Genomic DNA, 22,103 nt, shown 5'->3' with positions numbered 1-22,103 from the left:
TAGCATAATAGCAGCCAAAAAAAAAACAACCCAAAAACCCCCAAACCACACCAAAATTACACTTTGACTACCATAACTTATCTGTTATGCAAAGATTTTATGTGTTTTAAAGAATTGTTTAAAAAAGAAACCTGAGGATATGCACAAGATGCAGTAATACAAATACAGCAATATTTATATGTAGTTTGTATTTATTCAGCTAAGCACTGCCAGTAGGTATGCTTTTTTTTTTTTCTTTTTCAAAGCCAGCTGAAATTTGACTTAAAAATACTGACCAGAACATAGGAGCAAAATGTTCTTGCATGCCTGAAGCTAGTAATGTGAAATCATACTGGGTAAAATTCACATCAACATGAAGAAAACTGACAAAGTCTCTTGGTCTTTATTGTCAGACAGAAATTTGTCCAACAGATATCACTTCAGGATTCTGGCATTGGCAAAATGTGCATGCCAGACACAGGAAACCAAGAAAAACAAGACAAACCACAGAAGCCTCCAAAATTGTATCATTTTTATAGTTTAGTGAGAAGATGGATGTTCTCACTGTGACTGACCTCCAAGGAGTAGACTTTTAAGCCAATACAAATATTAGCTTATTTAAGCCTCTGAACATACATATAATATTGGACACAGAACAATCCAGCTTAGTTTTGATTAGATTTTAGACCATTAACTAAACTCTACTTGCTTAGCAATTTACCTTATTAAATAAACAACCAAACAACAAAAATCCCCAAACAAAAACTCCCAAAAATGTTCAATGGTTTCTTGTATTTAGCAACCATAATCTCAGAAGTCAGCGTTCTCTATATTTAAACTAGAAATTATTTATAATTCAGTACTCTTATGTTACTTAGTTGTACCTAAAACTTTTTTTTATTAAAATGTCCATTGTAATCCAGGTGAACATTGAAAGTCATTGTGTTTGCTAATGAAAATGGTTTTAATACACTAAAGTTGGCATTATCTGATTTAAAATGGTCTTCATTGGAGAAAAAATGGTGAGGTCAAATATCTAAAATTGTATTAAGTTTAACAGAATTATCTAATTGTTAAAAAAAGGATGCTAATAGCTGCTAACTGACCTCAAAACATCCTTTTCCACATGCATTCATAAAAACGACTCTACAGTATGGATTTGTGTGAGAATGTATAAAAAAACCTGAGAAATACTCAGTTGAATTTGGACAAGTCACCAATAGTTTCAAAACCATGACTGGATTTGGATGATCACACACTCACATTAATTCTCTGTGATACTGAATATTTACAGTTATTATCTCTCATATGAGAATTTTGATGAAGGAATGGCCAGTCAGCACTTTCAAAAGTGAAGCTTGATTAGACCACCATTAGTAAATTGAGCTTTTATGGGCCAATTTTACCCTTTTAATATGGTATAGTAACACCATCCATTTTGTAAGAATACTCTGAAGTCCTGCTGATAAAATTAGAAATATTATAATTATTAAAAAGGTATATTTAGTATTTTATATGAGACTATAAAGCAAGCAACACAAGTCATGCCTCTGCTTGCTATTGGCTTTCAATTTCTCCTACTCACTTCTTGTTTTCCAGTTACCCAACTTTTAAATGCCTGCTGTTTTAAAATCACCAAACTCTCCTTCCTCCACGTTTTTTTTTTTTTTCTTTTCATTGTGTTATATTTTTACCCTCCCCAGGCCATCATAACCTGTAATAATTTCTCTCATTCTGATACTTAATAATTTTTGCTATGGAATATCACCCTACCCTATTAAACTCAGGAATAAAGTCTCACACCAATTCATTTGCATTTATGTCATTGTACCTTCCGCAGGCAAACACCAACACAATAACTTCATGTTAAAAGCATAAAACTCAAATGCTATTATATGCTTACATGTGTTACATTATTTACATGTCATGTAACAGATGCCTCTATTCCTGAGAAGAATCCTCTGTAATGTGAAGTCATTATCCAAGACCTCCAAAACACAAGTCAGGAACTATGCAGAAGTATTTTTAAGAAATCTGCTTTAAGAACATACAATGTATCTTGCACATAAAATAGTCCCTTAAAATTACCCATCCTTGATAGTACAAAAACAAGTGATTCACTAAAACAGGAACAAGTGGCCCTTTGATTGGAGAGGCAGGGAAAAGGCAAGGATGCACTGTACAAAATAATCCTGCAATTTCCACACTGATAAATAAGCAATGGATGAAAAGAAACTATGTTTCTGTTTTCCCTTCAAAGACTCATTTTGTCATTTTTATTACATTTGAAGGAACACATAAAAATTCATCCTAGGCAATAGCTTTATGACTGGAAATACAAACATTTATCCCTGGCCTACATACGCAACATCATACCTGAGATAATTCTCACTGAAGATCAACATTAAAAAACCTGCCTTTCAGCAGTAGGGATTTTCTAGCGTCGCACGTATGAGAAAAAGCTTGTCCTAGAGCATCATTGCTTCAATTCCTTCTATCCCATACCTTCAACACAAATGTAGAAATAAGAGGGCTGATCCCACAAATGTATGTCTAACATATTCTTTTAAGCAGCTTCTTTGCAATTTCACTCAGCTGGTCACTTTAGTTTCATAGATGAAAATTCTCTTGGAGAGAAAAAAAAATACATTGCAACCTAAGTACCACTGCTTCTCATAGGTAATTTCGAACTTGAAACTCTTGCAAAAAGCTCAAAGGCTGAGTGAAAGTGTTAATCCAGGAATGAAAAACATATATTTCACAGGTTAAGATAACTTTTTGTACCTTCATCTGCTGCAGAAATACTATCCATTCCTAAAAATAGAAAAGTTTCAAACATACCTTTACACTGGACTCAAATCCTGATCTGCAAGGTAGAAATCTGAAATCCCATCATACTATTTCATGGTAATTGAGTCAATCACAGGAAGAGCTCTAATATCTCACATTCTTTCCCTTTAGCTGAACATTGAAGCTTGGCCTGTTGCAATGAAAGTGCTATTTTGTAACCCTAGCTCAGAAGACTGGCATTTTGGGTGTCTGTTGTTGGAGAAGAATACAAATGTAAAACATTAGGTTAAATAGAAGAATACATTGTATTTTTTGGATAGCATTCTATTAATGTGAGAATTTGGGGACCAGATAATTGTGATATTCCTTTCTGAAGACCCCAAGTTATTCCCACCACCAACTTGACTATATCAAACAGAAAGCCAACTGTTGAGAGCAAATCTTACCCTATAGGGAAAAGAAATAGTTATCAGAGTGCTGGAAGTATACTGCAGATTGTTATGCACGCTTAACAGCAGTTTTAAACCTGTATTGAAGCCTCGAGAGGAAAAACGAAAGAGGCAAAAAAATGAGTTATTACAAATTAAGACACAAACATGTTCTGCTGCTCTTGTAGAAACTTGGATTGCATGTGAGACCTACATAAAATGCCCAGGAGCAACTAAAAGTGTTTGGAAAAAAAATTAGCATGGCGAGTTTGAATAAGAGAACAGAGGAATTTGAATTATTTTATTCCAGTCAGTATAGAACTGTACCTTTGAATTCACACTTTTATAAAAGAGATGATAAATCACTAGTCAGACTAAAGTACATTGCTGGTTTTCAAAGTATCTTTTCTATATTGATGAAATATCCAAAAGGTAAATTTTGACAATGATTAAAATCCATCCCATCATGAACAGCATGCAGTTCATTGGAATATAACTCTCTGAACATGACTACGTTCCAGATGATTAAAGATTTCTTCTTCTGTTTCTGGAGTGAGCTGTATATTATCTTTGATTGGAGACAAAGGATCTGATTTTCTACAAGAAGGAAGTTTTTCATACTCTCTGCACAAAAAAAACAAAGACAAAACAAAACCAAAGAATGTTTAGAAACACAAAATATCATATCACAGGCCAGTAAGAATATACAGGTTAAAACAAAGCAAGACCCCTCACCTAACTACCTACTCCACCTGTGAATAAGTACAAATTAAAAATTTCCGATGCAAAGTTTTAATTTCAATACAACTGAACAACTTCATTGCAAGTGACAGAATGATAGCTGTTAGCTTTATTTATGAGAGACTGTATGTACCCCATCCTATTTCAGGTTGTACATGCTTCCTTAACATTTAAGTCTTCTGAATAAGTGCAGTTTTATATATATATATCTCCTGTGAGCGTTGACATTAAGGCAGAACAGATTAATGTCCCACATGATTTATTGGCCATAAGGTGATGTAATTGCTAAAGCAAAGGGTAATTTAGAAACATCTTAAAATCTGAAGAAAAAAAAAAGAGCTAAGTGAGTTCTAGCACTAAAAACCCAATTTGTGAAATGTGTTGAGAAAAAAATCCCCCAAAAGCTAATAAACTGTTGCTTACATAGAGGTAATAGAAATATAAATATCCCCAGTATAAACAACCAGAGGTTACAAACCAACCAAAATTGGATGGATAAAATGTACATAGTGGGAGCCACCTCTTCCAACCATCAGCAGAGAGTGCCACCTAGGCTTACACTGTTCTATCTGCCTGTATTCTGATAAATTCAAATTTATGAATTTTCTCTCTGTGAGCAACCTTGGTCAGGCATTCCCAAACAGAGGTCAAACAATAAATACACTAACACTTTCACTTCCTCCTTGAAACTGCCAGCTATTCTTACACTCTATAAGGAGGATAATAAAAAACAAGATTTCTAAAAAATGTAAATACCATAAGTCATATTTTTAAACAGAAATCAGTTGTATGTTTATTATAATCTACTCTAAGGCCCAAACTTACTAAAATACATTCATCTGAATTAACACATGCTCACCAATATCAACATTTACTACTCAGTGCAAAGAATACTTTTGTCCCACTCACTTTTGGATTCAAGTTAATGAAAATAATTTAAAATAAGACTTATTTATTCAAAGTTGAGATTGCTACTTAAAGCTGGGAAAACTTTGCCAACAGGAGTTTTTATCTGGGCTCATGGAGATAGTGTAAGTTAGAATACCTACACTTCAGGTTCTGTTTTACTCTTTTAAAATAATTGTTGCCCTTCAAATTCAAACCTTGAAGCTATTTGCAGAAACTTGAAGTTAGATAAGTAATCTCCACATGGAAAAGCAACAGCATTTTATAAAATGCAAGAATGTCCCTTGTAACCAGACACTGCAGCTAACAGAAATATTCCATCAATTCACCATCATCTTGAAAGCAGAACACTTCTGACAATCAGCCATCTCCAAATGTGAGGGACACAGAGTTAAATAGAAGCAGTCTTGTACTCAATTAAATTTAGCAACTTTAAGGCACCTTTTGCATGTAGGTCAATAAATGATTTTTGGTGTTTGATGGCAAACAACGGCAATGATTTTCATATCAATTATTGTAAACTAAATACAATTATCAATTAAATTCAGTAAGTAAATTTTAGCTTAGAGTTTTCCTGGTTAGAAAGAAAAAAGTAATTATAAAAACATTTACCAAGAACCATGCTTCATGTTTACATCAAGCTTAGGAAGTTACAAATTGTACATAGAAAATATCTAATCTTGCACTGCTATCCTTATTGTATTGTATGGAGAACATGTGTAGAGTCTACTTTGAAAATTGTTTCTTTGGGGAAAAAAACCATGCTGTGTACTAAGTAAAGGGTTAAAGTAACTCACCTTTTAAATTGGAAGCTTTTCCAGAGTTCACCAATAGTGGATTGCAGCCCCACCTTATTTTCAGTATCACAGTCCTTTCTCTTCTGCACAGGTGACAGTTTCTTGCTTAGTCCACTTACTTTAGCTGGTATCAATGGCTTGAGCTTTGTTACCATATGTGACCTTATATTACTGGATTTACGTAATCCAGGGACCTGTGGGATTTTAATAGTGCAGTACACATGGTTAAAATGACAACCTGCAAGCAACAGATATGCTGCAAAGCTTTTGATCAAAAAAATTAGGTATTTTACATTGTGTTGAGATAATGCAATCTGAAATGCCACAACAAGGTATATTTAGATAGTCTATAATCTAAAAATGGCATCTCAAACACAGGACATAATACAGCTGTAAGAACTGTCTAACCACCTTCCAGAAGTCTTTGTATTAAGGTTGTAAATACTCATTTCTTTTGAATGCAGTTTTAAAAATCTACTGAATATTTATTTTTTTTCATCTGTTTGAAGACTGTTGTCCTCCCACGTGATGCCATCTTTTAGAATTTTAAGAGAAGTAACTCTCTGGTATCACTCCGCGTGACGCTCGGATTTCATGAAGCTGGAGCCATAAGCAAGAGCACAGGTAGCAGTATGATCACCCCAAGGATCATAAGACCTATAGCTGGACCTTATTGTCCACTTTTTATACCAGGAGCTGAGAAAAGCTGTGCTTGGCTAGAATCTCTCTCTCAAATGCAACCAGACTTAAGTTGGAACATCCCAGCAGCCTTTTCTTCAAAGAGAATTCACAGCTTAGTTCTTTCTGAAACATCATGGCATTTTGCCACCTCCCCACACCATTTGTTACACATTTGTTACATATTTTTTTTGCACCTCAAACACTGCTATCAGTTTTGGTCCCTATCTACAAGAATGACATTGAGGCACTGGAATGAGTTGAGAGACAGGCAATAGAGCTGGTGAAGGGCCTGGAGCACAAATCTGATGAGGAGCAGCTGAGGGAGCTTGGAGTGTTCAGCCTGGAGAAAAGGAGGCCCAGGGGTGACCTTATCACTCTTTACAACTGCCTGAAGGGAAGGTGTTTCTAGGTGGGGGCTGGCCTCTTCTTCCAGGCAACTCAGGACATGAGGAAACGGCCTCAAATTGCACCAGGGGATATTAGGAAAAATTTCTGGCTGCACAGGGTTGTAAAGCATTGGAACAGGCTGCCCAGAGAAGTGGCAGGATCACAATTGCTTGAAGTGTTCAAAAATTGTGTAGATATGGCACTTCAGGATATAGTTCAATGGTGAAAGTGGTAGTGCTGGGTTGACAGCTAGACTTGATTGCAAAGGTCTTTTCCAACTTCAATGATTCTATGACTGTTATTGAAATTACATTGTTTCTACCTAAATATATTAAGCAATCTTGGTATTCCAAGGAGGGAAAAGAAGTGTTTAGAATATAAGCTAAAAATTGGAACAAGAAAACTAGGAAGAATAAAATAAAATCTTAAAACTGTCTGCTTTATAGTATTTCACTTTTTATCTATCACCTCGGTCTTTTTGCAGCATGCAAAGGCATGCAAATCCTCTGTAATACTGAATTATGTCACAGTTATAACTTAATTTAGCTAACCCAAAAGTAGGCAAAGCTGCATGATAAAAACCAACTAAGAAATTCAAAGCCAGAGGAGAATTCTCTTCTATTATTAGTATTAGTAATTGTGAAATTACTAATTTCACAACAACTAATGTCACAATTATTAATGAATCAGTACAATTCACTAACACTGACAGTAACTGTAAAAAATAATTAGCAGGAAAAACCACAGCTGAAATAGTATCACAGAAAAAAACTTGAGGTCTAAGGGAGCTTGGTATCATGTAGGCATTTGTTAGAAAAAAACTTCTACTACTTTTGTTATTGGAATTGAATAGGTAGCACTTCACATTTGGGATTGGAACCACAATAAGAGCTGAAAATTTTTTCAGATTGCCTCCTCCCAATTATTAAATTTTTCTAAGTAACTCTACATAGCTGATATTCAGCTTACCAAAATTAGAATAAATTATGCATGATTAATTGCTTCTTCCCTAAATCTGGAACTCATTTTTCCCTTTGGTATCTTCTACCACCACTTGCCTTGTTTTACACTTGCAGGATCCTAATAAATATCTAACAAGATTTTAATAAATTCTAAAAGAAAACAGAGTCAAAAGTGGTGCTCCTTCTCCTTATCTCTACCTTCCTTCTCCTATGGCCTTACTGGTGCTACAACTCACAGGAATTCAAAGGTCTGGGTGGATCCAAGTTACAATATGACTGATGTTTTTGTTGTTGTCAGGTTACTTTTTGGCCAAAACAGTTTTCTGATGTAGTTCTTTATAATTATTATTTCCAATACATAAAGGAAGAAGAGAGAATTCATGGCCATGGAAATAAGTGGTAGAAATTCTCCTACTAGCCACTTGCTTTAAACTAATCCTATTGTCTTCACAGGTATTCAGCAGTTTTTATTTTCTGAAGGGCTCCAAGCGTGCTGAAATTTTGTTTTTATGTGATGCTTATATTACATCAGTACTTCCATAATGCGGTCCCCCAATACTTAATATATTCATTCTCCCAATATACCTTCTAAAGTGAGCAAAATAATGTAAAACATATTAAACAAAGCCTTAAAACCAAAGTAATAAAAACTCTGAATGCCAGGACAATTTCCTTGCTCAGTCTTGTTGAGGAAAAGCAGGAAAAATGCTATTGTTCCAAAATACAAGTGTAAATTTCTCCCTAACAAGTAAGTTCCTAACAATAACCACAAGATGTCACTATTTTACAAGACACACAATATTCTTGTCTGGCAGAGAGAAGCTTGTGATTTTTAGTCTGTCTCCAAGAAAACTTACTAGGTGGCACACATAGAAGGATGAAAACATCTGCCTCTTACTCATTTATCTTTTGGCCAATTCTAATTGTTGTCTAATAGACAACACCTAACTAGACAAATATATGAAGTTCTTAGAAATGTTCCAAAGGCAAGGAACACAAGTTCATTCTTGGACATCCAAGCAAACACAGAGAAGTCGAATTACAGTTGTATCTTGTGACTGTACCTGGACTGTGAATATTACTGCAATTTATATCATAAAACCTGAAGTAGGTTTTCATGCCCTACCTTGGCCTACTTTACAGAGAAGTGCTTAAAATACCCAAACAAGTTGCAACTCTGTTATCAATCACAGGTGGTTATTTTTCACCCAAGCTTCAGGGTAGATGAAAAAAAATGTAGCTCTGCCTAGCCAACATTTGCATTGCTTAAGTCTTCCATTACAAGTTTTAAAATTAACTAGGAGAAACTGATTTTCAGAGTTTAGTAAAGCTCATAAAGTTAAAAAAATTCTTACCTTGGTCTTCATGATTGGATTTTTTTTGTTAGTTTGAACAGCAGAAGATAATAGAGACACAGAACATCGATCATCATTCAGTTTTGAACTGGAATCAGATTCCTTCAAGAGAAAATGGATCTGGTTTTAAAACAAGTTGTCTTTTTGCAAACACAATATATGTTTTCATATCCACATGTATATACTTTAAGCTACAATGTTTTCAGCACCTCTAAGAACTCCTACAAAACCCTGGGCTTTCTGCAAGCAACACTACAAAGGTATGCATATGCTTCTGAAAGCACTTCAGAGACTAAAAGCAGAGAACAAAAGGTTGCCTACCAAGTGTTTTTATGAGGCACTACAGTGATAGCAGCAGAAAGACTGACTCAAGACAAACTAAAACCAGAGAACAGATTTTATTTATGCTAGTATGTCAATCCATTCTGTACAATTATGTTAAGCATTGACAAGAATGTGATCATTCTGTGATTCTATTTAGAGACAAGTTTTGTTAGCACAAGCTACATTATCTGTAGGGCACCATTCTGAAAAGGAGACATCACTGCATAATTTCTTTTATAATTTAAAGTGAAAACAAATGCTGAAACAACATCCAATTTTCTTACCTGTGCATCTGAGCTATTGTTGGACACGTCTAGGATTTCTGAAGACTCCAAACTGCATTCTGACGGCTCACAAGACCCATGAGACTGTGATGATTGTTCCAGTTCTATTAAGGGGGAGGACTCTTCCTCCGATTCATTACACACTGCCCCACTAATTTGATCTTCCTGGGATACAATGCAATTGTTTCTCTGTTGGTAAAACTGCTGTGAAAATACACTATGAGGAGGACCAAGATTTCCTGAGTTACTTTTGAGGCTGCTAAACCTCTGGAAACAACTTTCCTGCATTTTTCCAGGAGGCGTAAAGTCAGTCCGCGATGATTTTTCAGTTTCTGAAAACCTAGAAACATCTTCAGCTACCTGTTTTACTTCCTGTTTCTGGTAATCCTCCTCATCATCTCGAGTTTGATCACCATCTTCCTTCTTTGCTCTACTGTCACACATAACTGCATCATTGCAGAAAAACCTAAAAAAGAAAAAAAAAAAAGGTGAAGGCAAGGTGGAAGAAAGCTATGCAAATGAGTATGTCATGGCAAATCATTGTCTCTATCCATCAATTTTATTTTCAAGGTATAATTACAGACAAATTATTTTGGCAATGGGAAAAGTCCCTCAGGGACACATTAAGCAAAAAAACAGTAAAAAAAAAGCAGGAAAAAGTATCTGTAAAAATGGCATTCTTTGACTAAAATACTAAAAAGATTCTTCACCTGAAAGAGAAACATCTAGAAATCCTACAAAATTTAAGACTATATCAACAATGATAAAGCTAGTAATGAGATACTTCAGCACCACTTATCAAGGAAAATAGAACTTTATGACCTTTTTTTCCTATGCTACAGCAGCAGCTTCTGAGAATACTGAGCAAAGATTTAAGGAAGAACCTATCATCAGTGACAACTCTTAAATTTTGATGCAATAAAAAAGAACTTTCAAAAACTTTCAGCTCAGAAAGGTGCACTTTAAAGCTAAGGTATTAAGACCGCTCTGTAAAGTTGTGCTGCTCAAAAATATTCAGATTATTTAGTATAAAAATTACACAATAATAGACTTAATTGTGAAAATGTTTTGTAAAACAAATTCAAGTAGTTGTGGCCAAATGTGACTAAATGAAAAAAAAAAAAAAAAACAACCAACCAGCAAAGTCCCTATTCTCAAAGTGCTGCTGCAGAGATCAGCAGTGTCAGCTGAATGAGATGGGATAAGAATAGGTATTTGTTGTAAAGCATGACCAGGTTTAGCTTTACTGAAACAAACAAAAAGTCCTGTCAACTTAAGTCCATGTGTTCATGAACTGCTTACATATTTGCCACAAAGTAGCTACCCTTGTTTTTTTGAGATGTCACACGTCCTTTACCTGGAAAAAAGCCCCAGTGAATTCTTAATTAATTTCGATACCCAGAGATATTGAATATTTTCTTGAGAGCCAAATTGATCACAGAGCTGGAGCATCTCTCCTACAAAGACAGGCTGAGAAAGTCAGGGCTGTTTAGCCTACAGAAGAAAAGGCTCCAGGGAGACCTTATAGCACTTGCAGTACCTACAGGGGAGCCTACGGGACAGCTGGAGAGGGACTTTTCACAAGGTCATTTAGTGGCAGAACAAGAGGAGTGATCTTATGTTGAAGAAAGTTGAAATCAGATACTGGGAAGAAATTCTTCACTGTGTGGTGATTGTGAGTGTGATGGCACACTGGAACAGGTTGCCCAGAGAAGTTGCAGATACCCTGTCCCTGGAAGTGCTCAGGATCAAGTTGGATGGATCTCTGAGCAGCCTGGTCTCGTGAAAGGTGTGCTGACAATGTCAGGGGGGTTGGAACAAGATGATTTCAAGGTCCCCTCCAAACCATTCTATGATTCTATGAATAGTCTCAGTCTTCACTTCTGCAGTAAAAAATGAACATTATCTGTCTCACAAATAGATAGCATGCCTAGCACAAAGGATCCACCATCTTGGCTGAGATGCAATACAGTTGCATAAAAAGTTTGAGGTAGCATTTTTCTTACTTTCAGTATTCAGGCTATTTTAGCAACCAGGACAGCAAATAGTATTCTGCTACTTATGAAAACATGGGACATAAGCATACCTGCTTCTTGTTCCTGGAACAATTACAGCATCCTTCTCTTTGCTTTTCCTTTGTAAAAAGGTAGCAAATTTATTTCTAACTCTGGGTAGGGAGTTAGAACTTTCTTGAGTGATGGAAATTCCTGGAGAATCAAGGCTTTGTATTGCTGACACATTCTTTTGTGCTTGACCATCATTATCATTCTCCTTCTTGATTCTCTTTGTTTTTGAAAATGAATATTGCTTCAACAGATCTCCATCTGAGACTTCTGCTGAATCTAAAGACAGTTTAAGCATCACTGTAGAAGCACATTCTACAATTAACCAGTTATGAGATAACTAAACATTACATATTTACTCTCACCGACCTAAAAATATTAGTAAAGTCTAGTAAGAAAATTATTGACAATAGAGTTTAGATGTCTTTAACACCATTGTTTTCTAGTACATGGCCTTAAAAATAACTCAGTGAAAAGGCAGATGGAGTGAAGGCAGAACAACTAAAATGAAACTATATTTGATTTAAAGGCAGATTGTTAAACTACATACAGACTTTGATAAGCAGGGGAATAGGAAGATACCAGGAGCAACAAAGGAAAGACAACAAAGCCCCAGCAGTATAATCAGAAAGCAAAGGAAGCAGAGGAGAACACTTAACATAAAGCACATTAGGGAAAAAAGTGCCTCTTCTATCTCTTCTATTACAAGCCCACAGTTCATTTGAGCACATACAACTCAGGTGCTATAGAAGATGAGATCACAGATGCACTAGAGAAAGTGAAAAAGTTGGCATAAAGAGCACTCATACAGGGGATAGAGGCACCCCAGTCTGAGTACAGAAAACATTATTTACGTTTTATGTTGACCTAAAACCAGTGCTAGGAAAACCAGGCTGTTTTAACTTCTTCACAAGCCATTTTAAGATAGAAATAAAACCCAAAACTATATCAAAATACAGACTGTATTAAACATAACTTGAGATTGAAACCACCAGAGTTTTATAGCAAACCAAAGAAAATTCTAATCAAGTCCAGTTGACAGTTTGCTGTCACCCTTAACCATTATCTAGCCTTTAATATTATGGCTTGTTAGTCATGTATCTTGTTGAAACAGAACACACACAATAACATGCAAGAGTTAAGTCTCTAAAGCCTCATACCATAAAGTACAAGATAAAATCCTTTCTACTGTTATTCATATACTTATTTAATATAAACATACCACTCCTTGGCCTTTTTGACAAGAGCTCTTTTCCTGCAAGCTTTAGTCCCTTAACACTAATTATTTTCTCCATGCCTTTGGTTATTGGTTTCTCTGGGAAATGCATTTTAGGAGGAGCAGGATCGTCAGTGGGGCCAAACTTGTATTCTCTGCTCCAAATGCTATTGACATGATTATCACGTCGGTCATTCCAGCCAGAACTTCTCTGCTGCACAGGCTACAAAAACAATTAAAAACCAAGACACAGGTTTATAATCTTGCTTTCTGTATATGATTTCCTGACTTAGTGTACAAGGAAGGAAGTGTTGACATTTGTACATTTAGTGACATACTCTATATAAACCTTCCCCCCCCCCCCCCCATTCTCATGCTTTTCATACTTTTTGTTGGGCTCCCATAATGTCTTCATTTCAATATGGCACAAGTGACTAACTGCTCATCTCAGACCAAATTTAAAGTTTAAAATTTATTTCTATTCAGGAAAGAATTTTGGATTATTCTTGGAAGAAATCCAAAATTCTTTGAGATTTTTCTCTTTAAAAGCTATTCTGTAAATAGATTTAAAGACTTACTAAAAAAGACTGAAAGTAAAACAGATATTAAAGTCACGTGCCATGAAAAATAAAACTTTACCTTTAAAAAGAGTAAGAATTATGTGTGTGGGAGCACACAGTTTCTGTAATACTGGAATAGCTTTCACTGACAATTCATTTGTGGATAACATTCAATCACATTTTCCCATTAACATTCAGACCCACATCAAATTCTTAATATCCAACTTCATAACAAAGATGTTACCTGTGCCATGTCAGGGTTATAATTATCAATTTGTTCCATTGTATTGATATCAATATTGCCAATAGCAATTTGAAAAGCAGTATCATCACCAACATGTCTGTTTCCATCACAGTAAAGGAAATTATCTGAATATTACATTATATTTCAACAACAGTACCATGAAAGTTAGAACAGCAGCTTTCCCATTTTTCAGCCAAAAAGCATGGCTAGAATATTAACCCAAATGATTAACACTAGTACCACAGGCTCAATCTGATATAGCAGCAATTGTAATAGATCTGCAGTCTTTGGCAAATCACCAAAGTCAAAATCAAATCCTTTAATTATCAGCAGGCGAGGCAGCAACTTCCTCTTTCCTAATTTGTGCAAATGCCAGAGATTAGAGGGCTTGAACATACAAAGTTAGTAACTACTATAACAGTCCCTTCTCTTCCTTAATTTTCCTAATCTTCCATGTTGAAATTTATGTTGCACAGATGTGGCAAGATGTTACCTTTTCTATAGGAAGAGGGATCTAGTAAAACAGGAAATACTAAGATTAGAGACTGAGTTGAGCACAAATCGCAAGAATTAAACTGGAAGAGATTATAACAAAACACAGGCAGAAATTCAAGACAGCCATAAAGCAGCCAGTTTATATTTCAATTGTATTTAATAGTTTGTTTTCTAAAGAAAACAACCAGATCAATAACTTCTGCCTAAAATGATGTAGCAATAATAGATCATTTAGTTACCCCCTGAACTTTTAAAAACTTGATTGAAATCAGAGCAAAGGAGAAAAGAAAAAAAACCCACAAAACTTTAAGACTGCAGAAAAGCCAGGCTTTAGTCAAAGCAGAGATGCAACAAAAAAATCTAAGTACACCACAGATGCAATGAAAATTCTAAGATACCACACCAGCTCACTCTTATTTCCCCATTCTGCTGTTTCAACACAAAGGATACCGTCCTGCATAAGTCAGTGTTTCTGGATCAATGTCATCTCCATATGCATTCAGAGGAACTAATTTTCTGTTGACAGGATCAAAAACTAACTGATACAGGAATGTATTATTAGCTCGTGTAAAACCCTGTATGTATTCTTCTGGTACTGTTATATTCATCTTCAAGTACTGCCCCATTTTCTTAATAACCTGTCAAAAAAAGAAATTACTTAATTGTTTCATTTTAATAGGTCACATGAAAGGTTAAATACATTTCAATTATTAATTATCTTTGCCTGTAATTAAATGTAGAATGAGTGTCCTACTGCAACAAGCAGATTCCGCTTAAATAAGGGAAGGAAAGAAAATAGAACTTAGTACATTATTTTCCCACTCAAATTGTCTACAATTACATAAATAACACAATTCAATTTTTATACCTCCTTCTTCAATAAATAAATCAATACAAAATGTGCTCAGAAAAACAGATAATCTCCTTAAAGTGTATTTATTTAAACTAATGCAAATCTAAACAAATTTTAAGCAAATTCTTGTCATCCATATTATCAGGACATATAAGCAATATATGGGTGTTCTTAAAATGGAAAAAAAAAGCAAAACTAACCAGAATAAAGCCTGGAATTTTGCTCAGAGATACATTAAAGCAAATAATGATTTGCATGGGAAAAGTTCAAAGTTCCCCTTTTACTTCCTCAAAAGCCAAACCCCAAACCAGTTGCTTTAATGTCTGCTCTATATGATACAAAACACTTTAAAATTAAAAATCATAGTTCTTTTTATGTGAGAGAAAAAAATAAAATACCCAAAAACACTCAAGTAATTTATGAAAGAAGATAACACACTAAGGTAATTAAACTGCATATTAAAATGCTTTTCTGGATTAAGTTTACTTATCTCCAGGACAGTCCTACGAGGTATTATATATATTATCTTCTTATTAGCTCTTAACTTCTCTACTCCCTTACTATCCACACAGAAGTTATTCCTACCCTCATAGTCTCTGTATTTCCTAATTTAATTTCATACCCTAAACAAGAAAAAAACCCACACTCTATTAATTTGTTTTGCATCATAACACATTTTTCTTCCTTGTTTTGCATCATAACACATTTGTCTTCCATACTGTTTTTAATATAGAAATGTCCATATCCATACATGTGTCATTAAATAAGATTCCCAATCTCTGCCCCTCTCACATACAGATAAATCTGTACTTACACACAAGTAACAGTTCATTGAGCAGTTTAAATAACTATTCTGCAGAAGCAGAAGAAAGCAGTAATGAGGAGAGGAAAAAAAAAAAATCAAAGTCTTACAAAAAAATTAGATTTCCCTTCAAACAAAATATACTCTCAAAGGATTAAAACAACTCTTTACATAAGTTTACTTTTGTATATTTCATATAAATATATGACAGCTTCGACGCCTAAGTTTAATTCAGCATCTTTTTTAGGCATAGGTAAAAAATACTTTTTACTATTCTCCTCAAAATGGAGGAAGTCAAGAAACCCTTCATATTTCCAATTCGGTGTTAAATTTCATATATACTGATATAGGCTCCCAAAAAATAAAACACAAAGCAAAACTGAGTTTACCTTTATGATATCTGGATTGTTGGCTAATTTTACTAACTTGCATGCTTTAGCTAACCCAATTCCATGAATTGAAGGGAGGTAGTCACAACCAGAAAGAATACACATGTAGCGGAATTTCTCTTCTGTAAATACATTTCCAAGCTGCTTGCAGTTTCCTAGTCGACTTTGATCTATCTCTAGTCCATTTCCAAACTTGTCAATTTTCAGAAACACCTGAAAATTAAGAGGAAGTGAAAACAATAATTTTCACCCATATAAGGTGGTTCATTGCACTTGGTGGAAACAAGAGACACAAACTGCTGTTCTCATTTCTTCTGTTTCCCACGTTTGCTGTAGAAGAGTTAATCCATACATCAAACTTATTTGGCAACTTCAAACTCTACTCTGTGAGAGGTAAAGGCTGTATTTTTTTCCATACCTTTTTACATCCAAAAGCCAAAAGATCAGAGTCTTCTGTAATTATAGCATGAACCATGCCAATCTTATTAAGATAAGCCAGCTGAGCATCAGCTTCATAAGGAGCAACAATACAATCAACTCCCTGGGCTCGTGCAGCCTGTACATAAACAAGAAGCATACAAGTAATTTGCATTAATTTTCAGTATTTGCCTTAAGAGATCTGAAAACATAAAAGCCTCTACATTAAGCTAAAAGCCAAAACCATACCCTTTTTAGTCACACACTCATCCTGCCCTCAGTGAGAGTGCAATATTTCATAGTCAAAACCACAACTTTTAAGCAGTTTAGATCCATAAACAACGGCTTACAAAAATAACCTTTCCTATAACACTATTGCCACTGCATCAGACCACAGGTGACAGCTTCAAACTCATGCAAGTTATATTTTGGACAAAAAAGAACAGTAGTAGAACAAACTTAATACTGTTCGATAAAGATCCTATGACTGCATTGAAAGTACAGCAAAGAACTACTAGAACTATTTTTAATCAGCCAAATTTTTTTCTGTAGTCTATGCTCAGAAACTAGGCAATGGAAAAAAATGAAAAAAAAAAATTGAATTTTTTTTTTGATGCTGCAAAAGTGAAATGAGTGTTATCAAATTCAGTTCATAGTGGCAGGAAGAGATGTGTTTTGTTTGACACATCATTATTATTTATACAAATGGACATAATAAATTTCAAGTTTGTTAATTGTGCTAACACAATCTAAGAACATGCAGGACAATTAGAGTCTAAGCAGGAATATTTTCTTTCCTATATAGAAGAGGCAGTGATGTAGCCACAAAAAGGCAGAGTAGGATATGCTACCTATTGCAGAGATTTTTTTTTAAATTGGCATTATCAATAAAATCGACAACTTACTTTAATAACTTCATGAGCCATAGCATGGGTAATATTTACACTGCGCCCAAAACATTCTCTAGCTTCTGACAATCTCCCTTCCTGCAATAATTGTTTCCCCTTCAGAAGACTGGCTTGACGCCTCCTAAAAGAAAGGTAAAAAATATCCACTAATCTCAGATTATATTTCACTTAAAAGAACAAACAGCAGAAGGGACTGAGAGACAGGTAAGAAAGGGGGAAAAATTGCAACACCTTCCAAATCTGGGTTACTGCATAATTTTTTAAAACAAAAGAATAATTAGGTCACTGCATTGACAAGGACAACTAGATTTGAATGTTGAAATTGACAATATTTTCTCAGGAAATAGTGACAAATAGGAGCTGAAATCAGCAGTGTAAAAGAAGAAATGCACCCACTCAGCTTGCAGTAAAATAGATTTAATAGGAGTTGGGATTATCTGACCATAGATACTTATTTATTTAGAGGACAGAAAACCTAATTTACTTAATTTCATTAATCGGAAATTGTTCACTTCACGCTGAAGGACACACGTGTCTCATGAGAATTCATAAATAACAACCACTACTGAAAAATTCTCATATCTTCAGTCCCATTTATAGGGACCTGAATCCAAATTTGAAACAAGTTTATCTTGTTAGTTGTAAAGAAAGATGAGGAAAGGGGTGCCATGTTTAAATAACATTATATTGGGAAAAAGTATTTTTGTCCAGAGATCACAAGTGTGGGTAAACTAAAAGCCTCTAATACATTACAGGAACTACTGCTCAAAGGTTTATTTCCTTCCTCTATAAAATGGCTTTCATTTATGAAGCGCATTTCTATTTTTGGAATAAAACCTCTAAGAAGTTTGTATGATTTCAGATGTAAACTAAAAAATATCACACTGTATTGCAAGGGGGTTTACCTAGCTGAAGTTGGAGGGGGTTTGATTTTACTGCAGTGATAAAAGTACTTTGCTCACACATCAATACAGCTGGGTACTTACTCTCGTCGTGCCTTTTCCACTTCCTTCTTAGAGGGGAGGGTACATCCATCAAATACCAAAATTGGTTTAATTCCAAATGAGAGGAGCATATGAACAAGTTTCATACAGAAAGCTACATAACTGTATCAACAATAACAAAAGTAAGAAAAGAGAGATAAACTTTAATGTTAACCACAAGGCTATTACATATTTTCCAGTTGCAGGAAAGGAGAACTGTAAGTTTAAGACTAACTACTGTTCCAAAATCATAACAGGCTCTATATTCTCCCAGTATCACAAAATACTAAGAACACTTGAATGCAGTTTGGTTGTTTTTTTACCAAGAGAAACAATCCACCTTCCAATTCAGAACTGGGCTGACTGCTCCTCTCTCCTAAACAAAATGAAGTAAGAATTCAAATAAAATCGAATTGATTTTGCTACATTAGGATTCGATACTGACAAAAACTTGACCAGTTAAGACATGGATTTTCTTTTTCCTTTCAGCAACTCAATTCATAATGGCAAGGGAAAGAGGAAGCAGACAAGCACAGTACATGACCTTTCCTGAGAAAGGCAGACTAAAAGCACTTGTGTAGAGCTGGAAGTGATGGGGTAATTTAACCTCTCCTTGCAGAGCTATTCACTCTTCTCTCCAGATAATGGATATATCCTATGGACAAGACATACAAACCTATCTACCCATACCAAAAATACAAGCACAACACTGAACATATTCCAAAAGTCAGAAAAGTTCCCCTTCCATAGAAACTGTGAAGATGGTAAATAGCCCAGGAGGCAACCCTCCACTGCCTTTAAAGCCCATCCCTTGAAAAAATATTTGTTTTCAAATATGTTCCAGATGTTATTTATTCCCTCAGACCTCTCATTTTCTTGCCTGTTATTCCTACAGATCTGTATGAGATCATTGTATCACCAGCACAGAACAAAAATCTAACAACTGCTGTAAACACTAAGCAAGAACATTGCAGCGATGCTCAAAGAAAAAAAAAATCAAAGTTGTTTTATTTTAATAACACTGTTTAAAACAGCAAGAGTAACACCATCAACAGAGGAAGGGAGGAGAAGGAGAGTGGGATTTAGAAGCGTTTAGAATGCAAGGATATGAGCACTAAAGAAACTGGATTTAGAGCTACTGAAAAATAACTATGATTTTTAAAAGACAGGAGCAAATAGCACTGTAGCTGTGTAATACCTTCATCCAGATGAATTTTAAAGTAAGGAAGGACTCTACACCATAGTTAAGGTGCCAGTCTAGGATCAATCGTGCACAGAAACAAAATTTGTTGAACACTCACGTGTTCAAATTCAACCATTCCAAAGCTTCCTATGACTATTTTTTCTGATAGTCATTTTTTTTTTTTCTCAACTGAAGTGTATCCTATTCTCAGGATTCTGAGGAACCTCCACTACCTTCAAGGAAGGGTTGGATTGAAACTCCACAGTTCTTCAAATTAAAAGAAGCAGCAGTAAATATTAGAATCCATTTGCAAAACTCCAACTCTCTCTTGTCTCCAATCAAACATTTGACGGATGCAAGGTCCCCTGGGTGGTGCCAAGCAATAGGACAAGAGGCAGCAGGCAGAAACCAAAGACAGGAATTCACTAGAAGATAAGTAAAACTTCCTTCCTGTGCAAGTAACCAAGCACTGAAACAGGGTGGCCAGAGAAGATTTTCAAGTCTTTTCCTTGTGTGGAGTTATTTGAAAGCATCTGGGCACAACCCTAAGTGCTCTAAGGGAACTTGCATGAGGTGACATCCATGGTCCCTTCCAACCTTACCTATATCCAATCTACAACAAGAGTTCAACCCGCATTTCCAGAGATGGGCAAGAAATGCAAACCTGGTCTAAGGTGTGGAGTTGAGTTTGAAATATGACCACAATTATTGTTCTATTCCTTCTCTAGAAAATAACTGTGTAAATGTGTTTTAGAAAAGCTACTTTAACTAAAAATGTAGCAAGTTAAGCATAAAATCTTACACCTTATTCAGAGCACAACACATCCCTCAGAATTCTTAGGCATCATTACAACCTTTGTCACAGCACTATTTACAAGCTCTCTTTGCACACAAAAAAGGCCTCTGAAAATAATAATAAATTTGAAATTAAAGAATTGAAATAAAGAAGTAAAGAATTCCATCAGAGAAATTAGATTATAGTTGAGAGTGAGACATACTAGAAAAAAAAAAAAAAAACACCTAATATTTTGAGAGTTTTTTCCTCAATATGTAACTTTTTTTTAATTTTGCACAGCTAGAAAGCTGCTTATTTATCGCCAAAAAAAAAAAAATCATTTCTAAAGAGCTCAACCCAGAATTCAGAAGCAATAGTAAGAACGAAACTACTGTAACTTAGCTTTTAGCCCAAGAAACACCAAGTTAACAAAACTTTAGTTTGTGAAAGGGCGGACACCGAAGGCAAGGCAGACTCACAGGTCGGTGGGCTCTCCCCGGGCCAGCCTCTCGGCACAGGCGTAGGCCCCTTTGTGCAGCCAGCAGTAGGTGTCCACCGCCACCGCCCGCCCCTGGTACTTCCTCACGTGGGAAGGCTCCGCAGCCTCCTTGATGAACTGCAGCAGGCCCTGGATCCCCATGGTGCCGCAGAGCGGGGAAAACAGTAAAGGAGCGGACGCGAAGCCGAGCGCTTTGTGCTCCGGGTTGTCACTCTTGATCTTCGCTCGTCAGCTCAGCTCAGCTCACGGACGGGAGGCTGGGCCGCGCCAGGGCCACGAGGAGCTCCTGCGGTGCCTGCAAGCACGGCGGCGGGGCTGGACCTCGTTGCGCTGTCCGGGGAGTGGGCGAGAGAGAGACCGAGGAGGTGGCGGAGACTCGGCCCGCGCCTCGCTGGGGCACCCGCGGCTCCTCCGGCCCCGCTTGGCCCGGCCCGGCTCGGCGGCGGCGCGCGGCGGACAGCCGGGGCTTTCGAACAGCGCGCGCCCAGCGCCTGGCCCCGCCCCGCGCACGGCGACTACGATCCCCATGGTGCCCCGCGCGGGGACTACGATCCCCATGGTGCCCCGCGCGGGAGGGGGCGGGGCCGACGGAGCATTCCTGACAACATTCCTGACAGCTTTCCTTGGGGCTCCCGTGCGGCGGGCACCGCTCCTGGATAACAAGAACGTGACGTTTGTAAACGTTAAATAGGCAGAAATCCAAAGGCCCCGCAGAGTTTAACAGGACAATGGGCTGTAGCCAACGCTGTGGGAAGGGAGGCGAGGGGGCGGGGTGACGCGGGTCACTGGGGGCTCAGGAGCCACTGCGGGACTGATGTTACTGTTACAGCACCGAAACCCTGCGGTTATGTAAGAACAAAATCTGTATCACAGTTATGTGATACAGATTCTTTTTCTTGTCACTTAACATAAAGGTTTCCTTGCATAAATAAAAGCTGCCAGGAGAAGTAATGTAGGCCCATACCTGCCAGGTAACAGTTTATTTTTCTGTATGCCATTTTGAACTCTGTTCAGTTCTTAGATACTTTGACTCGGTGGCATAGATGACTCAGTCAGCAATGTAGAAAACAATGTTTCCAGAG

General features: G+C 36.4%; 1 protein-coding gene across 1 annotated transcript; it reads right to left on the bottom strand.

Annotated features, from left to right (window-relative positions):
* Positions 1-3,512: 3,512 nt before the first annotated feature.
* EXO1 (exonuclease 1) lies at positions 3,513-21,216 on the bottom strand. Its single transcript, XM_083858267.1, has 13 exons — positions 21,002-21,216; positions 18,568-18,687; positions 17,579-17,702; positions 16,675-16,812; positions 16,257-16,469; positions 14,663-14,850; positions 13,718-13,814; positions 12,920-13,136; positions 11,721-11,976; positions 9,635-10,100; positions 9,027-9,128; positions 5,642-5,835; positions 3,513-3,821 (listed from the first exon to the last, which is right to left on the bottom strand). The coding sequence occupies exons 1-13, from the start codon at positions 21,160-21,162 to the stop codon at positions 3,680-3,682; spliced, it is 2,418 nt and encodes an 805-aa protein (XP_083714393.1). The 5' UTR covers positions 21,163-21,216; the 3' UTR covers positions 3,513-3,679.
* Between the last annotated feature and the right edge of the window lie 887 nt (positions 21,217-22,103).

This window comes from Zosterops lateralis (assembly GCF_965231275.1).
Source record: "Zosterops lateralis genome assembly, chromosome: 3".
Classification (NCBI taxonomy): domain Eukaryota; kingdom Metazoa; phylum Chordata; class Aves; order Passeriformes; family Zosteropidae; genus Zosterops; species Zosterops lateralis.
Note: the sequence above shows the minus strand (reverse complement) of the source record. Positions and strands in the feature narration are given on the sequence as shown.

Bases quoted from the DNA above. Each gene is read 5' to 3' on its own strand.
- EXO1 (XM_083858267.1), bottom strand. From the start codon at position 21,162: ATGGGGATCCAGGGCCTGCTGCAGTTCATCAAGGAGGCTGCGGAGCCT. The intron at 9,129-9,634 runs GTAAGAAAATTG...TTTCTCTTGAAG, and splicing joins ACAATAGCTCAGATGCACAG to GAATCTGATTCCAGTTCAAA. The intron at 5,836-9,026 runs GTAAGAATTTTT...AAAATCCCACAG, and splicing joins ATCCAATCATGAAGACCAAG to GTCCCTGGATTACGTAAATC.